Here is a 20,986-nt window from a genome sequence, read left to right as displayed (position 1 = left end):
TGCCAATAGAAATGGAGCAAATATAGGGATTTAAAACATGTTAAAAGTTCTAAAATGTTCATGGATGGAGGGGAGATAGTCCACATGGGCTGCTGATCCAAGAGTAGATGCAAGCTCTATGCAACTGGAAACAAGAGAAGAATGGACAGGCGCCTCTAAGTGTAGTATCTCATAATTCATTTTTATTAGGCAAAACAAAATCCATTCACATGGTGGAAGAGTAGTATCAGGCACATCAAAAGGTACATGGAAACGTCCACGGTGCTGGTGAGGTGCATGCAGTGCTCTTGGTGGACCATCAAGTGAGGCTGGGGGATGGCCAGAACTTCAGGCCAGAGTAGGAGGAAGCCAATGGCTATGTAGAGCGTTGGAGCATAGCGCCGACCGGAATCAGTCTAGTGACTGCTTCCGGTAGGCTCTGCATACCATGCTGCTCTCCAACGCTCTACACAGCCATTGGCTTCCTCCTACTCTGGCCCTGAGGTTCCAGTTGTTCTTGAGCCTCACTAGATGGTCCGCCGAGAGAACGAGACCTGCATACACCTCGCCAGCACCGTGGAAGTTCCCATGTGCCTTTGATGTACCTGATACTACTCTTTCACAATGTGAGTGGATATTGTTTTCCATACTAATAAATGAATTGTAAGATATTACACTTAGCCTGTTCCTTCTTCTAGTCATGGCTGAGAAACAAACAAAATATTTACCCATTGTTATCATTTTTTTGAGGGTTCTGATTCATTTATAAATGTGATAAATAACAAAAGTGCAACAACTAAAGTTAATATGACAATTTTGTTTTGTCTATAAGTGATTTCCTGCGCCTGGCCTATTCTCCTTTGTCGGCTTACTTTCAGCAGATACATGATGTGAAAGGTTTGCAACTTTTTTGGCTTTTAATACTAAAAAGGTGAACACAAATAAACATATGCAACACGCGTAATATATTAATTTATGCAACTGATCACATTTTATTAATTTTATTAGGATATATTATATCATAGATTTACATTGTCTTTTATATTACACATGTACAGTTCAAAGATATGACATATTTATTAAAACATAGTATCTCCTTACTCAAAAGAGTAAATTTAGAGGCAACTATTTTTGGCACATGATTTAAAGCTTCAGAACCAAACTGAATTAACAATTGCTATATACTCCTCTGTTTAATGTGTCACGTTATAATATTCATTCAGTTTTGAATATTTGTTCATTTGCTTGATGTTACTTTAGAGGCAATTTGAAAATTCTCACATTTACAATGCTCTGAAAGCTTTTTTTAATAATAAATTAGGCTATTTGTGTAATTATATTTAGGCACATATCCACTGCAAATTACTTTAAGTAAATCTTTATTACTGTATTTAATCTTGCATACAGCTTTCTAATGTTATCTCAGTCTGGTCCTGAGAGAGGCGCTGCCCCATTCAACACTGAAAAGATTCCACAACCATTTAGCATGTAGTGTCTTGTTATGCAATTCATAACTAGGTACAATAAACTTTTTTCTTTTTTTAATCAGCAAAGGGACAGAGCGTCTGCACCCACAAGTCCTGAGCCCAAACTGTCACACTGGAAACTACTGATCCAAAGCAGCGCCATAGTAAATTCACAGAGATTGCTGGCACAGCACAACAATAAATACTTGCTGTATCTGTGGTTGCTTCAACTTTTCAGTGTTGGTTATAAGTGCTTTGTTGTTATCTCAAGGCTGTATTCCTTTTTTTTGACACAGTGTATTTCACAGTGAGTGTTAATAAAACTGAGAAATATTGAGCGACTTTTCCTTGTCTCTTCATTTTATTCCATCCCACGTTTGCCATTCATAACCCAGAAATTATTGGGACAATCACAGTTAAAATACAATATTGTACTAAAAATGCACAGAGAGAGCATTTACTGAAGCAGCAAGTTTCCCTTAGATTTAAAAATTCCTGTTGACTTTTAAAAGTTAGGCTGGGAATAACATACAGTACATAAAAAAAAAATGGTAGAATCCAATGTTCAAAACAAATGAAAATGTAAAATATTTTTTGTTTTCTTTTGCTGTTTGATTTGAAGCGTATTTCCATCTTTTCAGCCAAATTTGAGGAACACCCACTATATGTTTGTTAGATTTTTCCATCCACATAGAATACCTTAAAGGTAACTCCACTTTCAATGAATAAAAAATATAACAAATAAAAAAATCATATAGCATATACAATTTCTTTTCTACATACTTTTCCTTTTCAATTTGCAGCACTAAAATGTCCTTTAAAGGATAAGTTCACCTTTAATAAAAAAAAAAAAAAAATGCACATCTTTTTGCAGATAAAAAATGTGCATTCATTAGCAGTTACACACTAGCAGGAAGCATCCGTGAACTGCCACAGCACTCAACAGCTCTATGGTAGTTCATTGAGAACTACAAGCCGACAGCCACAAAGGCTTCCGGATCTTGTAGTTTTCTATTCACAGAATTCTGTGAATGAGTGACGTGGCCAGTCCTGCATTGCCACATGCATTGCAGAAGAATGACAGAGCACCGGGGAAGAAGATTGCCTGTCACCTGTCAAACAAGGTTAATGATATGGCAAATCTCATTTTCCAGGCCCTTTCTTAACATTACATAGCAGGGGGAAACTAAGATTTTATACATTTTGGAGTTTTCAAAGGAAAGCAAAAAAAATGTAAACAGCAATTTTTAGATTTTTTAAAAAAAAGTGGTTGTAATCCCTTTCATATACCCAGTGAAGTGAATAGCTTCAGGTGATATACAGAGATGAAACAAATCCTCCTGTATACGTTTTACTTGTTTATCTGCAATCTTCTCTTAAAAAGTGCAGATTTGTGATAAAATCCTTCTGTATTTGTGAAGAGCAGCTAGGAGGGGTGGAGAGCTGCAGTTACAGTGTCGAGCTGAAGGGACACACCCCTCTTCACACACTGCACAGGAACAAAGGAAGGATACAGAGCTGTGTTCTAAATAGACAAGCTGTGTGCTGAGCTCCCTCCCCATCACAAATGTATCTCATGTGTCAGGAAAACTTCTCAGAAGTGACTCATGCTGATAACAGAGGAACGAATCCCAGGAGAGAAATGACACTTAGAGCTTTGGAGATAGACAAGTAAACACTACAGATATATGTGCTTTGTTTAGATTTCTTTACTGAGGTTTACAACCACTTTAAGTTATGCTATGTGAATGGGGACATGTAACAATTATAAAACAGTTGTTACCCCAATTTGGCTGCAAAGATAGAAATACACTTTCAAGGTCTGCACTGGTCTAAATTGAAGTGCATCCCCACTCTAAACCCTTTTTTTAGTCTTGAATTGGGTTGGGAAGGGTTAGAAACTCAGATTTTTACTGCTGTCTGGGACACCACTTGGGAGATTTCCACATTTTGTTGATAATATTATCTTTATCACTAGGACAGGAAGTGGGAGTAAATCTTCAGCAGTGACACACATATCAATAAGAGCACTTCTTTAGTAGTGTGGGGTAAGTCTAGAACCCCCATCAGCTTATTCCTGCTGCAGGTTTTCCAACACTTCCTGTCTGGTGGTAACATTGTCACCTAAAAAGAACTTAGAGAAAATCTTCTAAGAAAAAAAAACTGAAAGAGTTTTTAATCTTTCGCTACTCCATCCAACACTAGATGTTTTAGGAGCATTTACACTTAACATGCTTGAAAGCAATTTAGAACTTAATAAACCAAAGAGGGAAAGGCTATGGTAGCCAAATATCCCTAAAATTTCCCCAGTTTAAGTAATTTGTGGGTATTTTACCTACTGTAGTTTTCTACTTTAATGTGACTACTAAAAAAATAAATGGAACTAATTCAAAACAAACAACTTATTTTAAGTTTTTTTTTTCTAATTACTTAAAGTGGAACAAACATTTTTTCACTTTGGATAAGGAGTGAGAGGATTTTTTTTATGTCTTTGTTCCCATTTAACCGATCCCCGGCCAGCCGCCGCAGTTATACTCTATACTTATATGCACTTTAAGACTCTGTAGGAGGTGCGCAAGCGCCCGCAGCATGTCCCTGGAGCCGATGTGAGTGCCTGGCGGGCACGATGACCGTGGGGCACCAGTGACTACTCGTGACAGAGGGATAACCTGGATCTGTGTTTGTAAGGGGAGAGGAGACAGATCATGTGTTCCTACTTAGTAGGAACACCGATTGGTCTCCTCCCCTAGTCAGTCCCATCCCCCCACAGTTAGAACACACCTAGGGAACACAGTTAAACCCTTGATCGCCCCCTTGTGTTAACCCCTTCCCTGCTAGTGATATTTATACAGTAATCTGTGCATTTTTATAGCACTGATCTCTGTATAAAAGTCACTGGTCCCAAAAATGTGTCAAAAGTGTCTGATCTGTCCGCCGCAATATTGTCCAGATAAAAATCTCTGATCGCCGCCATTACTAAAATTATTTTAAAAAAATGCCATAAATCTATCCCTATTTTGTAGATGCTATAGCTTTTACTAAAACCATTCAATCAAATGAATATATGCTTATTGCGATTTTTTTTTTTACCAAAATTATGTAGAAGAATACGTATCGGCACAAACTGAGGAAAACATTTTTTTTTAAATTGAGGATATTTTTATAGCAAAAAGTTATTGGGGGATATTTACAAAAGGCAAATCCAGTTTGCACTGAAAATGCGCTTGGAAGTGCAGTCACTCTAAATCTAAAGGGTAGATCTGAAATGAGTGGAAGCTCTGCTGATTTTATCATTCATTCATGTGCAAGCTAAAATGCTGTTTTTTATTTTCCTTGCATGTCCCCCTCGGATCTAAAGTGATTTTACTTCCAAGTGCACTTTCAGTGCACTTTCAAGTGCACTTGCAGTGCAAAGTGGATCTTCCTTTATTAAATAACCCCCATTGTGTTTTTTTTTTCAAAATTATCGCTCTTCTTTTGTTTATAGCGCAAAAAATAAAAAGCGCAGAGGTGATAAAATACCACCAAAAGAAAGCTCTATTTGTGGGAAAAAAAGTACGTAGATTTTGTTTGGGTATACATCGCACGACCGCGCAATTTTCAGTTAAAGCGACGCAGTGCCATATCACAAAAAATGGCCTGGTCAGGAAGGGGGTAAAATCTTCCGGGGCTGAAGTGGTTAAAAGGTGATTTTATTGCAGATTCCCTATATCTGAGATTTCCCTCTTTCCCCACCCTGGAGACTACCAGAACAGGAAATAAGAGGTTGTTTCCTTAAGAGGGACACAGTGAGCAATAAAAATCTATACATATAATATTACAGAATTTGATTTTTTTCCCACTCTGTAACGTAAAGAAAAATGACTTTGACCGATTAACACCTCGGGGTCTATTTATAATTTTCATTTAACACAAGATTTACACAACTTTCACCAATGATTCACATGTTTCCAGTTGAGTCCAACAGAAAAACATTTGGGAAAACTGGGCTGCACTGTAATGTGAATCGAGTGAAAAAGATATTTAAGTGACTCCCATTTCCTAACTTCACTGACAATTTTTTCAGTAGAATTAAACTGCTCAGAAGCACTCATTTGTAATTGCTACCCATATAGATTATCACAGGTGCCACTAACATTTTTGTCATATTGGACAGTCAACCTGTCTATGGCCAGCATAAAACATATGTGACTCCATTTAAAGAAGAAAAAAGGTTAACACTAAAGGTATAGACCAGCTATTAAAATCATATAGAATCAAATCTCCCATAAAAAAAAAGTACAATGATACAGCTTAGCACAAGCTAAAACGTGGGCAGAGGTCAACTAATACCCAAAGTGGCAATTAATAGAAAAGATTAAATATGTATGCGTTCAACTGAGATATACTAAATAATTCAGTGTTGCATTTCACACGAGTTGTCTATTGCTTATAATGAGCAAAGATGTTTGTACCAATTTATTAGACTATGAAAATACTTAATTCTCAGCATTGATTTGACTTTATTTGGAAAATTATGTCTATTGAACCTCTTGCTAATGGTAAAGAATGGCACATTGATATATCAAGAGAACACTGCTCCTCGAAGAATAGGAATACCTCCTAACCCTTTGGCAACCAAAATGGAATGCTCTGCAATGGTAACAATGCTTACATGCTTCATAAATAGAGCTGCATTATACATATCCTTTATTGCATGAGTCCAGAACTAAGGCAAGCTGAAACATCATCTTACTATGCAGAAGTCCTCTGGAAGACTTGAAAAAGTAATTTTCTTTCATTTTGACAATAACATGGAAAATAGTAGGTTTTTTTGGAAATAGATTTGGCACAATATACAGATAACTCCTGCTGTACACAGTAATTTACAATGTATGATTTGTTTAAAGGACCACTAAGCCATGAAAAATGATCCAATACAAATGTTATACTGTAAAAAGGATCACTAAGCCATGAAATATGACCCAATACAAATATTATACTGTATAACTAACACTGAAAAAAGTTCTTATACTGATGATTACAAATCACTGCTCTTTGTTATATGTAGATTTTAAAGTGAACCTCTGTTGTGGTAGTAAGTCCTGTCTTTAGTAAGGGCCTACAGCTTTTGTTTGTGTCAGAACTGCTTCTCTCCATACAAGTCTATGGAAATGCAAAAGCAGACTGAAAGTGGTCAAATGCAACTTGGAAGGAGACCAAGTGTACCTTTCAATGATTTTAGAAGCTACTCAATCTGATGTTTGAGCACATTGCATTTTCCCATTAATACAAGTCCCAAATTTGTCAACATGTACGCTAATAATACCTCACCTATGAAAAAGTATCAACTCTGTTAACTGTGACTCCTACAAAATTTACATTCGCAACGTGAGTAAATGTTAACACCAGCTCCTTTTATATAAGGCAACTTCCATTTCAAGTTTAATGGTCCTTTAACCAAAGAGAGAGAACGTGCAGGCTTTTTCAGTTAAACAAGACAGAGCCGTGACAATGTGGAAATAGCATTAATCCCTAGGATCCAACCAGACTTCAGCTATTTTAGTCAAACCAATAAAAGAAAGACATTGACTGCTTGCGATGGGTGGCTGCACATTTCACTTTGCTCTTTGCATGATTGAATAAGCCTAGTAATGTGTTGCTGTGCTTCAGAAGAGCTTATCCAAGATTCACATTATTGGCCAGGATAAAAAAAAAACACAGGCAATGAACATGCTAAGTCTGATAATACATTCCAAATGTTGGTATTTAGATACCATAAGACAGTATTATAAAAGTGAAGTATTTTCAACTCTTCTTTATGCTTAACTTGCTCACAGTGAGCAACCCCCCCCCCCCACCCTCAAAAAAAAACAAAAAACAAAAAAAAAGCTCCTCTGTCCAAATGTAAAAAAAAAACCTCATCTTGCTGTCTTTACTTTATATGTCAATCATTTCAACGTTCCTTGAAGTTCCACAACAGTTGGCATTTCCAATGTTTTTAGAACTGTGATGTCTGGGTGAAAGATATGGCATCTGACTTATCTATAGCAAAGCCTCCATTCACATAGGACTTCTTCCCTTCATCGTCTTCGTCTTCGTTTGAAAGTATACCTTGATCAATGGCAAAGGGATTGGCAATGTTCACTTGTGATGAGACGTCCATTTGTTCCAGTTCTTTCTTTGAGAGCTTCTCTACTATCCCAGTTCCATAAGCATCACCAAGAACATTTACCATGGTTCTAAATCGGTCCCTGGAAAGGATAACATACATAATGAGTATTCTTAAAATCCCCTTCTGTTGTTTTTACCCATATATATAGAAAAGTGCATATTAAATATAATATTAATTTACCCATATATAAATAAGTATATATTAAATATAGTATTAAAAGTAATGTTAAACTGCAGCTGGCAGTAAGGTAGCGTTCATTACAAAAATTTTACACATTGTTTGTACAATTTGATGTTATTACTATTAATGTGGTGATAGCACGCTGTATAATCTTAATTTTGATTAAAAAAAATTTATCTTTATAATATCAGAAGTAGGGGTTAGGTTAACTTGAAAGATTAGGCAAGAAAGTAAGTTTAAGAAAGTAAGTTAATGCAGGTAAAAGGTTAGGTTTAGGCAGTAGTCAAAGTAGTAAGTTTAAAGTGTATATACACCCAAAATCTAAATAAAATGAATATAGTTAGACAACATTTTTTTTTACTCTTGTGACATCACAGACATTGCAGCTTCGATATGTATTTTATAAACTGTGGGGACATTTAATAAAACTGTAGCAGACAGGATCTGAAGCAGCTAATTTGAGATTGTTAAAAAAATAACTAAAAAGAAAATTCTAAAGCTGTAAGACAAGTTATGGGTAAAGGAGGAGAAACTCTGGGCAACTTACATGTTACTGCTGTGAAATCTACATATTAAAGAGAACTGTGACATTTTTTTTCACAGGCCACCCTCGCACAAAAAGTAAGGTTTCTAGGGTACCCCTGCTATTATATTTGTCTTTTGGAGCCCTGAATGGGTAAAGTTACAGATTCTCTTTAATTGCCTTACTCCATACTTGAAAAAACTTTGCACATATAGAAGAAAGCAGACCTTTCTTAATGAAATCTAGACACTTGGCAACCCTAATCACTCATCAAACTTGACTTTCCATTCTGCAAAGCTAAAGAGAACATCATTAGGTGTACAGTGTTTTGTGTGATTATGTCACTGTGCTCTAACAAGCAAATGTGTTCACACCTTGCCCATAGGCAGGAGTGATTTCACAAAAAATCCAAGGTGTACATATACCGAGCAGCCTTTGCATACTATTTTTGCAAGGTTGTCCCCTGTTGACACTCCTACACAATATGTGGCCCTCTATCACTGAAGTCATTAAAATAGCAAGTATAGAACTAAAATGTTCATTTTGTGTGGGGGCATTTTTATTGCATGGTTATAAATAAGCCTTTTTATGGGTTACTTCATATGTTTTTTTTCTCATATCTATACAATTAAATTACTTGAACAGTGCTCCTAAAAGTCCTATCTGTCCTAAAGTCAAAAATCAAACTTAACCAATAAAGAAGCACAAAGTTCAAGGGTTAAGTGAAAAGACTAGTCACATATATCACCAATAAATAAATGTTACAGCTCTTTTGTATCTATGACTTTGGTAAACTGATTCATTGTTAAGGGGTATTACTGCATATGCACATCATGATGGCGATGCCTCACTTAAAGTGATTCTAAACATAACTTTTTTATTTTAAAAAATAGCAAACATGTCATACTTACCTGCTCTGTGCAAAACAATTGCCCTAGTCCACCACTTCTAGGGTCTCCCAATGATACTCTTGGCCCCTCCCCCCTGCCGACTGCCCCCATAGCAAGCTGTTTGCTTTGGGGGCACTTGTGCATCCTCGTTCCAGAGCTAGCTCTGTGTGTCCTATGACACACAGCATGCTGCTCGGCCCTGCCCCCTGCTCTCTCCTCACTGGTTGCGATTAACAGCAGCAAGAGCCAATGGGCCAATGGCTACTGTCCAATGAAGAGCGAGCTCCAAGAGAGCTGCTCTCATGCCCATCGCTGGATCGAGGTCAGCTAAGTATTTGGGGGGGTGGGGGGCTGCATGCAGAAAGTTTTTTTACCTTAATTCAGATTATGCGTAAAAAAACCTTCTGCCTTTAAAACCATTTTAAGGAACCTGTATGATATACATTGTGAATAAGGTAAAAAAATTGTTAATTAAAACTGTGAAAGTAGCCGGGTAACACAGCTAAGAACACGATTGCATATAAAAGACTGCATCTAGATCACTTAAGATTAAATGTTTTAACATTTTTAGTATACAAAAATTGCTAAAAGATATTTGGGGGAAAGCTAATCAGGATTTAGAAATTGTTACTGGTTTACCAGACAAAGGCTTTTCAGTCCTGAGATTTAAACAGAAACCTGAAGCTGGCCATACATTATACAATTTTCTTATTCAATTTCCTTTAGATTTATCTTAAACTATGTAGTGCAAGGGCTTACCTGATTGCATACAAATTGAAAGTGTTTAGGTTTAACCCTATATTATAAGGTTATGGTAAATCCACAGGAAAATTGTACAAACATTTTTATGACCAGCCTTACACAGGACAGCCTGGTGAATGATAACACTTCAGTTTAGAGATAAAGTGGCGTCCTCCCTCCACTGCCAACCTTTGCTATCCTCTCCTATTAGCATGATTCTTATCAACACATTTGCAAGCAGCAAGCCCGATGTCTCTCAGTCCTGCCCATCCCTCTCCCAGTCTATGTGCTGCTTTATAGAGGATTGCATGAGACTAAAGAAAATCATATTCTGGTACTATAAAAAAAAAAAAATTAATGATTCATTAATTATTACAGAGCTTCATTAATTTATGTATGTATTTACATCTGAATGAAGTTCAGCTTTAAGTATTCTGAAATATATTAAATATGCTAGTATTTTTTTTAAACACAGAGTAGGTTAATAAATCCCTTGTACTGTCTATACTACTTGTGTCACTGTTCCTTAACTTTCCTTTAATCTCTTTTTACTACATGTACAAAGCTTAAATTACAATGTTTAATCAGCTGGTTTATAAACCACATGGCAATACACAAGGTGCAGGCCAGAGGTCGAGGATGTACAGTAATGGCGATTAAAAAGGAATTATCTGTTATGGGTATTATCCTTTTCAGTGAGATAAGCTACAAATGACGTTGTTTTAAAAAGCGACTTACAATTGGGCGACTTTGCTGCAGTACTGGCATTTTGTTAACATTGCGAAATTGGAAAGGAAAGATGCAGAATAGAGCTAATAAGTAATTAATAGGTGGGAAATGTTTGTTAAAGTTCATCCCTTAAAACATATGCAATTATTAGGGATCATCGTTGCTTTGAAATATGGGCAGAAAAATTATTTTATTTTAAAAGGTCTTATTTTACTTCCCACCTTCATATCTATGGTTGGCAGTGACTGGCCTTTCATGGTTCATTAATCCTGTAATTTGGTGTGGTAGCTGTCTGAAAGGGAAGAAGCAACCCTCCCCATTTATGACCTTTGGCATACAAAAACCCTGAAAGTTATAGATAAGATAATACCACCCATTTAATCATCAATCTTTCTAGAACAGACTTGTAAAACCTAATTTATGATGACAGCTACTCATTATAAACATCCAGCTGGTATGGATAATTACAGTTATATCAGACAACTCTATTTCAGAAAGCTCTGTTGTTTAATTGTGGTTCTGCTTTCCACCTTTCAGATTGGGAAAGGCCATGCTATAGGCATACAAATCTGATCAGATCAACCTATTATTATGTGAATCTACAGTCTTTTCAGTTTGTTTAGATACACATTAAGTGCCGGTTTAGTTTACACTACAGCGACTTGGAATCCGACTTGTAACTCCTCAAGTTGCCCCAAGTCACTAGACATAAGAAATGCCATAGAAGTGAATGAGAGCTGTCTTAATGTATACTACTAAAGTCGCTCCGACTTCAGAAAAGGTTCCTGTACTACTTCAAGGCGACTTCTAGGCAACTTGTACCTATAAATTTAATTGGAAGTTGCCTCCAAGTCAGATCTCCATCTATATTGAAGCGACTTTACAGAAAAAATAAAAGAAATTACCCAGGTATTCCCTACGTTTACCCAGGCAAACCCCTCCCTCCCACAGAGCTGATTATTCTGTGATTGGCCACAGCCAAAATCGCCTGTCCTGGTGGCGACGTTAAGTTGCGTTGTTAGTTGCGCAAAGTCGCGCTGAAGTTGCCTCCAACTTGCCTTGCCATGTTGTAAGTCGGGGTGCCCCTGTGTGAACCGGCACTAACTATGATCAAAGAAAAAAATAACCTTATCCATGAGCATGTGTATGTGTCCCCTATGTATATTTATAGGAAGCAGCCATACTTACGCATTTCATATGCACAGTTATTGGACTTTCCTATTCCGCTGTGTAATTGTAATTTTATCAATTTTACTCTGCTAAGACAGAGTGAACAACAGAGCAGTCCCTATGTGGTTTATTTATTTTGTCTCAGAAGTCTTTCTAATAGGATGGGACCTACAACTATTAAAATGGCAAAGCATTCACAAAAACACATTCAGCATATGTGATATCATAAAAATAATTAGGGAAAAGGGTTTACAAAGATAAATCGAAATGTGTATTTAATAAATAAATATATGCTAGAGTATTACATACAGTTTGACATATAGAAATTCCACCTATGCTCCAAGATTCCCAGTGACTAATTAAAATGTAACATGGCAAGAGAATTAAGTCTTGTTATGTTGCTTTTAGGAGCTTTTCATCTAAATATTACAGAGAAGAAGGTGAAGTGTTGGACAAAGTGAGCATCCAGATATAATTTTTATCTAACAGAAAAAAAGTGAAATCTGACTGCTGTCGCATCCACTTCTTTTTCCATCAGCTTTTTTTGATTTGGAAATTCTTCAACTTCTTCAGCTTCAACTGCACCATTTGCAATTAATACAAAAACGAGTTATTACTAGCTATAAACTAGCTGCACAACTAGCTACTTGTAATGTATAGTTGCTAAACCTATAAAACTAAAAGGTGATACAAGAGAAATGGTACAGAAGGGATATACTTGTTACTTTCAAGGCATCTATCTCTATTATTCTTTATAAAGGCATAAACGTCAGCAACCAAAGTTTGAATGATTTATTGCAATCGGGTCAAATTATGATAATATACAAGTTTAGGGTGGCCATAGACAGGCAGATATCTACTAAAAATAATCAACCTTTTTTAAATTAATTGCAAGAGCTCAGCTTCCGCTTGTCTCCTCCCAAGGTACACCTCTGATGCATTTCACCTTCCCATGGGCTTAGTCCCTAAGCCTGTGGGAGGATAAAATGCAAGAGAGGGGCGTGGCTAGAGAGGAGGCAAGCTGATGTGGTTTTTCCCACACATGGTGATTGGGATGACAACTGGTGTGCCATTCCATATTCTCTTTGATATTTAGTTTTGGCAGGCTGGATAAGCCCTGTTGGATGCCGACACCCAGCAAGATTGAAGTCACTGGATTGTTGCATGTTTGTGTTTGGAGCGGTGCTCGTCATTATTTCTTAGGGTGACAATTCTGTGTAATGACCAGATAAATGGCCCATTTCAAAATCATCCAAACTGACATGGTTAGCTAAACTAACTAAGCCCTTGTACACACGGTCGGAGAATCCGTCGGAATGTGTCCTATCGGACCGTGTCATCGGATAATCCGACTGTGTGTGGTGTGCATCGGACTGATTCCGTCAGAATATCCGTCGGACCCAATTTTCCAACATGTTGGAAATATTTCCCGACCAACTGGGCCGATCGGACATACTCTGATCATGTGTAGAGAATTTTGATCGGACCAAGTGCCACGCATGCTCAGATCAAATTCCTACATCAAAGCTATTGGCTACTAGCCTGAATGTAGTCCCATCGTAACAAAATTACGTCATCACGTTCTGAAAAATCAGATTTTTTTGTCAACTTTGTCGACCATGTGTATGCAACAGTTTCGGACAAGATCGGACAGGCAAAATCCGACGGATTTGGTTGTGGAAATCTCCGACCGTGTGTACAGGGGCTTAGACTAATTAATATGCTCTGCTGTAAGAAACCCTTATTTTAATGGATTATAATAGCACAAAGCTGTTTATTTATGAATACAGCCTATTCATTTTTGACTTGAGTTTCTGAAACTGAAAGGCCTCAAATAAACCAATCTTCCCCATTAGATATCCGGACTAATTATCTGTGGCCACTGTACTAAAGTAGAACTATAAGCAAAACTTTTTTTTTTTTCCATTTTGGATAGTGTAAGGGGAGACAACCCCTGTAAGGTTTATTTTTGCCATCTTTGTTGGGGAGATTTGCCTTAATTTCCTGTCCCATAGCCAAACGGGACGTGAGAGGAAATCCATGCAAATTAAGGGAATCTCTTGGGGACCCCTAGGTCACCAGAACTAGTGTCCCCACTGGGATATTTCCCCTCTATTACTTTTCTGGGGACAACCCAAAATAAGGGATATTCTTTTACTTTCAATTTCAAAGATAATGATAAATGGGACAAATAGAGAGGATGAATCTCCCTAACAGGAACACAGACAGCAATAAAAACAGACATGTATTCTAATCCAGCTCCCCTCTTTCCAAAACAAAAATAAAGTTTTGCTTAGTTATACTTTAAGGATGCTGTTCTCATATTCTGTATCAGCAATTGTTAATTGGTTCAGTGGGGCATACCAGAGTGAAGATCAGGGGAATCAATTGGTATGGCTGTAAAATATTTGTGAGCCTGTGTTTCTGGAGAACTTTGGAGATATGAGAACTGGGATTACAGATAAGTGAAAAAGGCCTACCAAGCAATATAGGAACTGCCAATAAAGAACCCATGTTTTGGGACTGACACTTTTGCCTGGATGTGAGTAGATCTCATTTACCTCTCTCTACAGTTGGTGTATGCAATACAACATTTAAAAAGTAGTTTCAAGTGATTGTTTTTCTATTTTGTTACCACCTTATGCCACCTTATGCTGACAACTCACCCTCTGTTGGGAGGCTTGAAAAATGGAACTGGAACTGTTGAAATGAGCGTGAGGGGGGCTGTTTTATGGTCCCCCGAGGTCATGGGACTGTGACAGCAAGGGAAACCTTGGGTCCCCTTTAGTTTAACTGGTCAGTTAGGTAGGTGGGTGGAGTTAGGCTTCAGGTCAGGTGGCTAGGGATAGGTCAGCTGATCATTAGGAATATTCCAGAAGGTCAGCTGACCTTTGGGAACATTCTAGAAGGTTATGTCACATGACCTCCTGGAATATTCTAGAAGGGGAAAAAACCCTATTTAAGGCAGCTTCATCAAGACCTCTGCCTGTGAGCTCCTAGAACTATAATACCAGAGCTCATAGGTGAGGTGCTTGGGTGACATGAAGAGTCTTGTTTGACGACTGATTGAAAGAGCCAGGGCAGAAGATGGGGAAGAATGGATGAGAAGATGCCTCTCCTTACCACCCAGACCCAGCCATCGCTGCTGCCTCCGCTGCCACCAATCGATTGCACTACCCTTTCAGATCCCGCTGTGTCAGTCCCATGGAGGGATGAAGAAGCTCTGTGTGTCCCAGGAGGAAGTGATTTCGGCGGTGAACAGGAAGACACGCTTGAAGTATCAGTGGTGGGCAGAGAAGTGGGCAGGCTTCCAGCCAAACGAAGGAAGGCTTGAAGGAGGAGGTTATCCCCTTCACTGCCCAGGTGGACTGATGGCTCCAATAGCCGGAGGTATGTCAGCTCAGCTCTAGGGGTGGAGCCTCCTCCAGAGTGGGGCGGTGAGGCTCCAAGCAAGGAAAACAGAGTAACGCCCAGCGGAATTACCTCAGCAGGCCAATCTCCACAGCAACCAAAAGCGTTGGCGTCCCCCACACAGCTCTCTCAACTATTAACCCCTGATATGACAGCCTAGTTACAGCAACTAGCAGCAGCATCAGCCAGCCCAGCAGCAGAAGACAGCCTGGGGAAGACTCTTCTGGGTTCAGCATTGCTAATCCTTTAGAGGCACAGCAGATTCATGTTGTTTGCTCTTCAGCCGCTTCAAACATAATTACAGGGAATGGTGAGTTGTCTCAATTGCAATTGCTAAAACAGCTTCTTTGTCATCCCTAATAGATAATGTTAAAGTTAATCCAGCTTTTATCAATCAGAATGTTCCAAATTCTGCTTCAGCAGTTTGGTCTAGCTCAGCTATGTCAAATGGCAGCAATAATTCAGATTCCTTTCCAGCAGCACCTGTTATTACAGGGGCAGTGTTTCCATCACTTTCTTCTTCTGATAGTGTATCTACGGTACTGTCTGGTCCTGATGGGTCTAATGTTGCGGCCAATGTTCCTGAAATTTGTGCTGAAGAACCTGTGCCTTGTACACTGGTCCCATTAGGTTTTCACCTGTCACCCATTATCAAGGAAAAAATTATTCAAGGAGATTTTGTGGATCTACTGTCTCTTCTTCTTTCCTCAAAAGAGTTTTTATTTAAAAGGGGACAAAAAAGAAGATAAAGCAAAAGAGGATAGGCGCAGACCTGTGGTTAGAAATTGGCTGCAGGCGTTTTGCATCTATTCCAGTATCATTTGCGAAAAAACTCCATAAAAAAGTGTAGGCTTATTTCAACATCTGGACATTGTTTTAAAATCCTATTTTGGAGGAACATCCTGGTTTGTATACGATGAATCATTTAGGCAGAAGTTATCAGTGCATCCCAGTTTAAAAGGGGGTTGTAAAGACATTGGGCTTTGGCTCAATCTTTTTCTGCCTCAGAAAGTTCTCCAGAAACACAGGCTCACAAATATTTTACAGCCATTGTTTATTAGTAAACAACAATACCCTGTTCCAACAACATCGAACGCATAAGGAAAGGGCATATGTTTTGCACTGAATGACATCCAATGGAAATGGCCAGGTTCTTGCAGGTAGAGAGTTTCAAAGGTCAAAATGTTTTAAAAAAAAAGGCTATTACCAAGCAATCACAAATTAGGTAGTCTTTTTCTAAATGCTCAAACTCCGAAGACGTTATGAAAAATGTTGCCTTGGCTTCAATGGTACATAGACAGAGGTACATAGACAGATGGCCCTGCTGCTGTTTTAAAGATTCATAAATGCTTAAGTCTTATTGTTTGGGTCAAAGCGCGTTATTTACCAGGTAAGAAAAATTTTATTGAAGATTCTCTTTCTCTTTTGAAGATGCACAGATTCAAGTTTATTTTTCCAGCTGTGGACGAGAAAGGAATTCTATGTCCTTCACACCTATGGGACCTGATTTAGAATGGGTTTCACTCCCTCTACATTTGCAGCGTACTCATCAGCGTGGCTTCAGTGGTTATCCCACCTAAACTCACTTGGCGAACTTCAGTCTGCTTTTTCTAAAACTTTAGTTTTATCCTTTTTAAATATTTTAATGTTCCAATCGCTGTCCTGGTCTCATATTAATAAATATTTAGGGGGTGTTTCTTTTTTCTTAAAATTTTAAAATTATTCTTCATGCCCTACTTTCTTTTCGGTTAGACAGGCACTGAAAGGTTACAAAAAGGCCTCAATTAATCCAGATACTAGAATGGCTATAACATCAGTTATTCTTACCCAATTATGAACGGCAGTGGATATAGCCTGTTTTTCCTCCTATGAAGCAATTCTCTTCAGTCTGTTTTTTTCCTACTCTTTTTCGGTGCATTGAGAATTTCAGAAATAATACCCCCAAATAAAAATTCCAATCTCGGTCTACTTTTGTCGCACATTTTATTAGATGACACAAACATTAATTTATTTATTCCCAAATCATGGCAGTATAAAACGGATTGGAAGATGGCGGACAGATGCGTATAAGTTACACATTCATCGTAACTATCTATTCTAAATTATAGGTCAGTCTTTGTCTGCATAAATCCTGGGACACCCTTTCATATTCTGGGCTGATAGGAGAGCTTTGGCGAAGAATATATAACGAAAGCTTGAATTTTAAACCATCTTTGGTCAATATTTGTTGGCATGGTAGAAGGGGTATGCATTGACAAGATTTCTTTGTTGAATTAAGTTTAATGTTTCAATCATTACCTGTTCCTCATGTATTAATTTTGCAACTAGGAGGAAATGACATAGGGCTCATGAAAACACTTGACTTCATTTTTCAAAATAAGAATGACCTCCATCATTTTCAGATGTCATTTTCGAATACGGTTTTGTTTTTTTTTCTAAATTATCGCAAGGTTAGTGTGGTTAAACTCTCCTTTTTACAAAGATAGAAAACACATTAATAGGGAAATTGCAAAGTTCCTACCCACTATTGATGGTTTTTCTTTCAGGCATTTAGATTTGGAAGGGGGTATAGTTGGACTTTTTAGAGAAGACGGATTTCACTTGTCAGACATCAGTCTAGACATTTTTAACAATAATTTATTTTGGAGTTGGCCACGATGTGGGGTGATTGAGCCAGGCTTGTTTTAAAAAAAACAAATAAGCAGAAAAACAATCCTGGCTTGTGGGGACAGTTAATAAAAATGGTTCTCTTTTTATGTCAACCTGAGCCGTAGTGGCTCAGTTGCTACCGGAATGTTGTGTTGAGTTAATAAGTTATTTGAAAATTTATATATTTAACTGCGAATTGTTACATGTTTATAAATTTGAACACCAATAATAAAGGCCACGGTCATTTTAACTGCACTATTTGTTTGATTGTATTCATTTCTGGGTATTATTGCTGTCTACATTCCCATTTACAATGCTGGTACTCTTGGTAATACTAATGTTAATTAAAAATGGAATCAAATATATACTCCTCAAAGACTTCTGCATTATGTTTTACATTCTTCTGTGTGGACTACATCTCTTTATTAGGTCGCATACCTGCATAAGAAGGGTGCCACAACAGCAGTTTATTGAGGATAGGTTGTGAATATGCTGTGATGGCAATGTCAGGGTTGTATTAACTATAGGTCTGCTATAGGTAATATAGATTGCATAACAAAGTCATCATATGTTAGATATATGGAGAAATAACTGTAGCTAGAACCTATTCATAACAGACATTTCCCTCTACCAAATGAAAACGTGTTCCCCCCCCCCACAATTACTTACAAAAGCCAGTCAACAGCAATTATAAGAGTGACATCCTCAGCTGGAAGACCCACAGCGCTCAGAACAATCACCATGGTAACCAGGCCGGCCTGAGGTACTCCTGCAGCTCCCACACTGGCTGCTGTTGCAGTTACACTGTAAAGTATGAGACAAGGGTTAACAAAGAATACAAGCTAATAAATCATAGCACATTTTATTTATTTATTTATTTTGCATTACACTTTCTTGCATTCTTTTTAGATCAGTAATGAACCTTGTAATTACATTGCTATACTGTAGATAATGCAGATGCAGAAGGCAACAGAAAAAAGTACTAGTTTTTCACTGGCCACTGGACTCCACACTGCATACTGTGCACTATTGTGGTTTTTGGATTTTATATCCATTTTGGCACACGTTAATTATGTGCTTAAGCGCTACACATATGTTTATTTAAATTTGTTTGGCGTTGTTTGTTTGAGTGTTAGCTGCTACAGAAAGTTATTTTTCTCATTTTTCTTTTAGGTTTAGCACAGTGTTATCTCCCCCTTTTTTTGCAAATATGACCGATTGTCTCCTCATTACATTATGTAATGTAATAAACCTCAAATTCCAGCTCTAATCTCTTTAAACTTCCCTGTATGGGAAGTGTGCATATGCAGTTTGAAAAAGAGATATCAGGAAGTTGAGCCATGTGAATCCTATCATGCCCTCCACAAGTTGCAGCAGTCTTAAGAAGGTCAAATTTGCATCTTAGGTCAATACTATCATTACGCATCGGATTCAGAAAATGAAAAGGCTGGATTAGGGAAAATTGTGTGAAGAAAACCTGTGCCCTGCTTTGATAGTCTTTGATTCACTAAACCAGAACATGCAAGAAAAAAAATAGCTAATCTGCTTTAATAGTTTTTTATTCACTGACCCAGAATATGCAAGCAAATTAGAAAGTCAAGAATAAAGTCAACACTTCTGATCTGAATACGTAATAGAGGAAGTTTGGGACTTTAAAATGAAGCACTTGGATAATGGAGGTAGGTTTTAACCATATAAAAAAAAAAAAAAAATTTTATTGATTGTTCAGTAACAGATCATAAAAAATAATAAAGATCAAATTCATAAAGTATATAGGCGTAAGTACAGTAGAAGCATGATATATAGTATTCACATATAGCAGCACATAGTAGTAATAAATAAAATAATTGGGTAGTATGGCATGGTAGTGCCTATGACAGCAAAACCGACATCAGCAAGTACATCCACATAATAGATATGCATCCACTAGATGTAAAACAAAAATAAATTTAGTATATAGTTAAAAAAGTAAATTCATAATAAAATAAATATAATTCCGTATAAAGTATAGCTGGGACATCATTTCAAAAGCTCGACGCGTTTCGTGGGTGTCTCCCCACTCATCAGGGGCTGATGCGACCAAAAAATTCCAATCCGGATGGAAAGTGCAGTGTGCGGCAGTGGGCGTAGGGTGGGCCATGGGCAAGATCCCTCCCCGGGAACTGAGGCGGCATAGACATGGATGCGATATCAGGCAAAACCAAAAAGATACAGCAGTGTTGAAGAGTATCAGATATGGAGTGTGTGGCAATTGTTGAAAACAACATATCTAAACATCGCTCCTAAAACACCAGCAGACAAGATATTAGGATGAGAGATCCGTCCAGCCGGCGTCCTGCCAATAAGGTCTGGTTTTCAACAATTGCCACACACTCCATATCTGATACTCTTCAACACTGCTGTATCTTTTTGGTTTTGCCTGATATCGCATCCATGTCTATGCCGCCTCAGTTCCCGGGGAGGGATCTTGCCCATGGCCCACCCTACGCCCACTGCCGCACACTGCACTTTCCATCCGGATTGGAATTTTTTGGTCGCATCAGCTCCTGATGAGTGGGGAGACACCCACGAAACGCGTCGAGCTTTTGAAATGATGTCCCAGCTATACTTTATACAGGACTATATTTATTTTATTATGAATTTACTTTTTTAACTATATACTAAATTTATTTTTGTTTTACATCTAGTGGATGCATATCTATTATGTGGATGTACTTGCTGATGTCGGTTTTGCTGTCATAGGCACTACCATGCCATACTACCCAATTATTTTATTTATTACTACTATGTGCTGCTATATGTGAATACTATATATCTTGCTTCTACTGTACTTACGCCTATATACTTTATGAATTTGATCTTTATTATTTTTTATGATCTGTTACTGAACAATCAATAAAATATATATATTTTTTTTAATATGGTTAAAACCTACCTCCATTAACCAAGTGCTTAATTTTAAAGTCCCAAACTTCCTCTATTACGTACCGATTACCGGGATGGAGGCACATACTTGTGCTTCATTTAAAGTCCCAAAATTCCCCTCCTTTTCTGATCTGAATACTTGTGCTAGGTCATTGCCTCAAAAAGCATT

General features: G+C 37.7%; 1 protein-coding gene across 1 annotated transcript in view; it reads right to left on the bottom strand.

The window, feature by feature from the left end:
- Positions 1-947: 947 nt before the first annotated feature.
- The window catches only part of SLC1A1 (solute carrier family 1 member 1), a 106,897-nt gene continuing 86,858 nt past the window's right edge, over positions 948-20,986 (bottom strand). Inside the window, exons 12-13 of the mRNA XM_077475028.1 lie at positions 18,562-18,696; positions 948-7,678 (exon numbers count right to left, since the gene is read on the bottom strand). Of these exons, the coding sequence (XP_077331154.1) occupies positions 7,426-7,678; positions 18,562-18,696 (388 nt within the window). The 3' untranslated portion in view covers positions 948-7,425. The remainder of the gene's footprint in view (positions 7,679-18,561; positions 18,697-20,986) is intronic.

Source organism: Lithobates pipiens, unplaced genomic scaffold (genome assembly GCF_037356315.1).
Source record: "Lithobates pipiens isolate NorthernLeopardFrog02 unplaced genomic scaffold, aLitPip1_a1.2 Scaffold_13, whole genome shotgun sequence".
In the NCBI taxonomy this organism is placed as follows: Eukaryota; Metazoa; Chordata; class Amphibia; order Anura; family Ranidae; genus Lithobates; species Lithobates pipiens.
The sequence above is the reverse complement of the archived record's forward strand: the minus strand, read 5'-3'. Positions and strand labels throughout refer to the sequence as shown.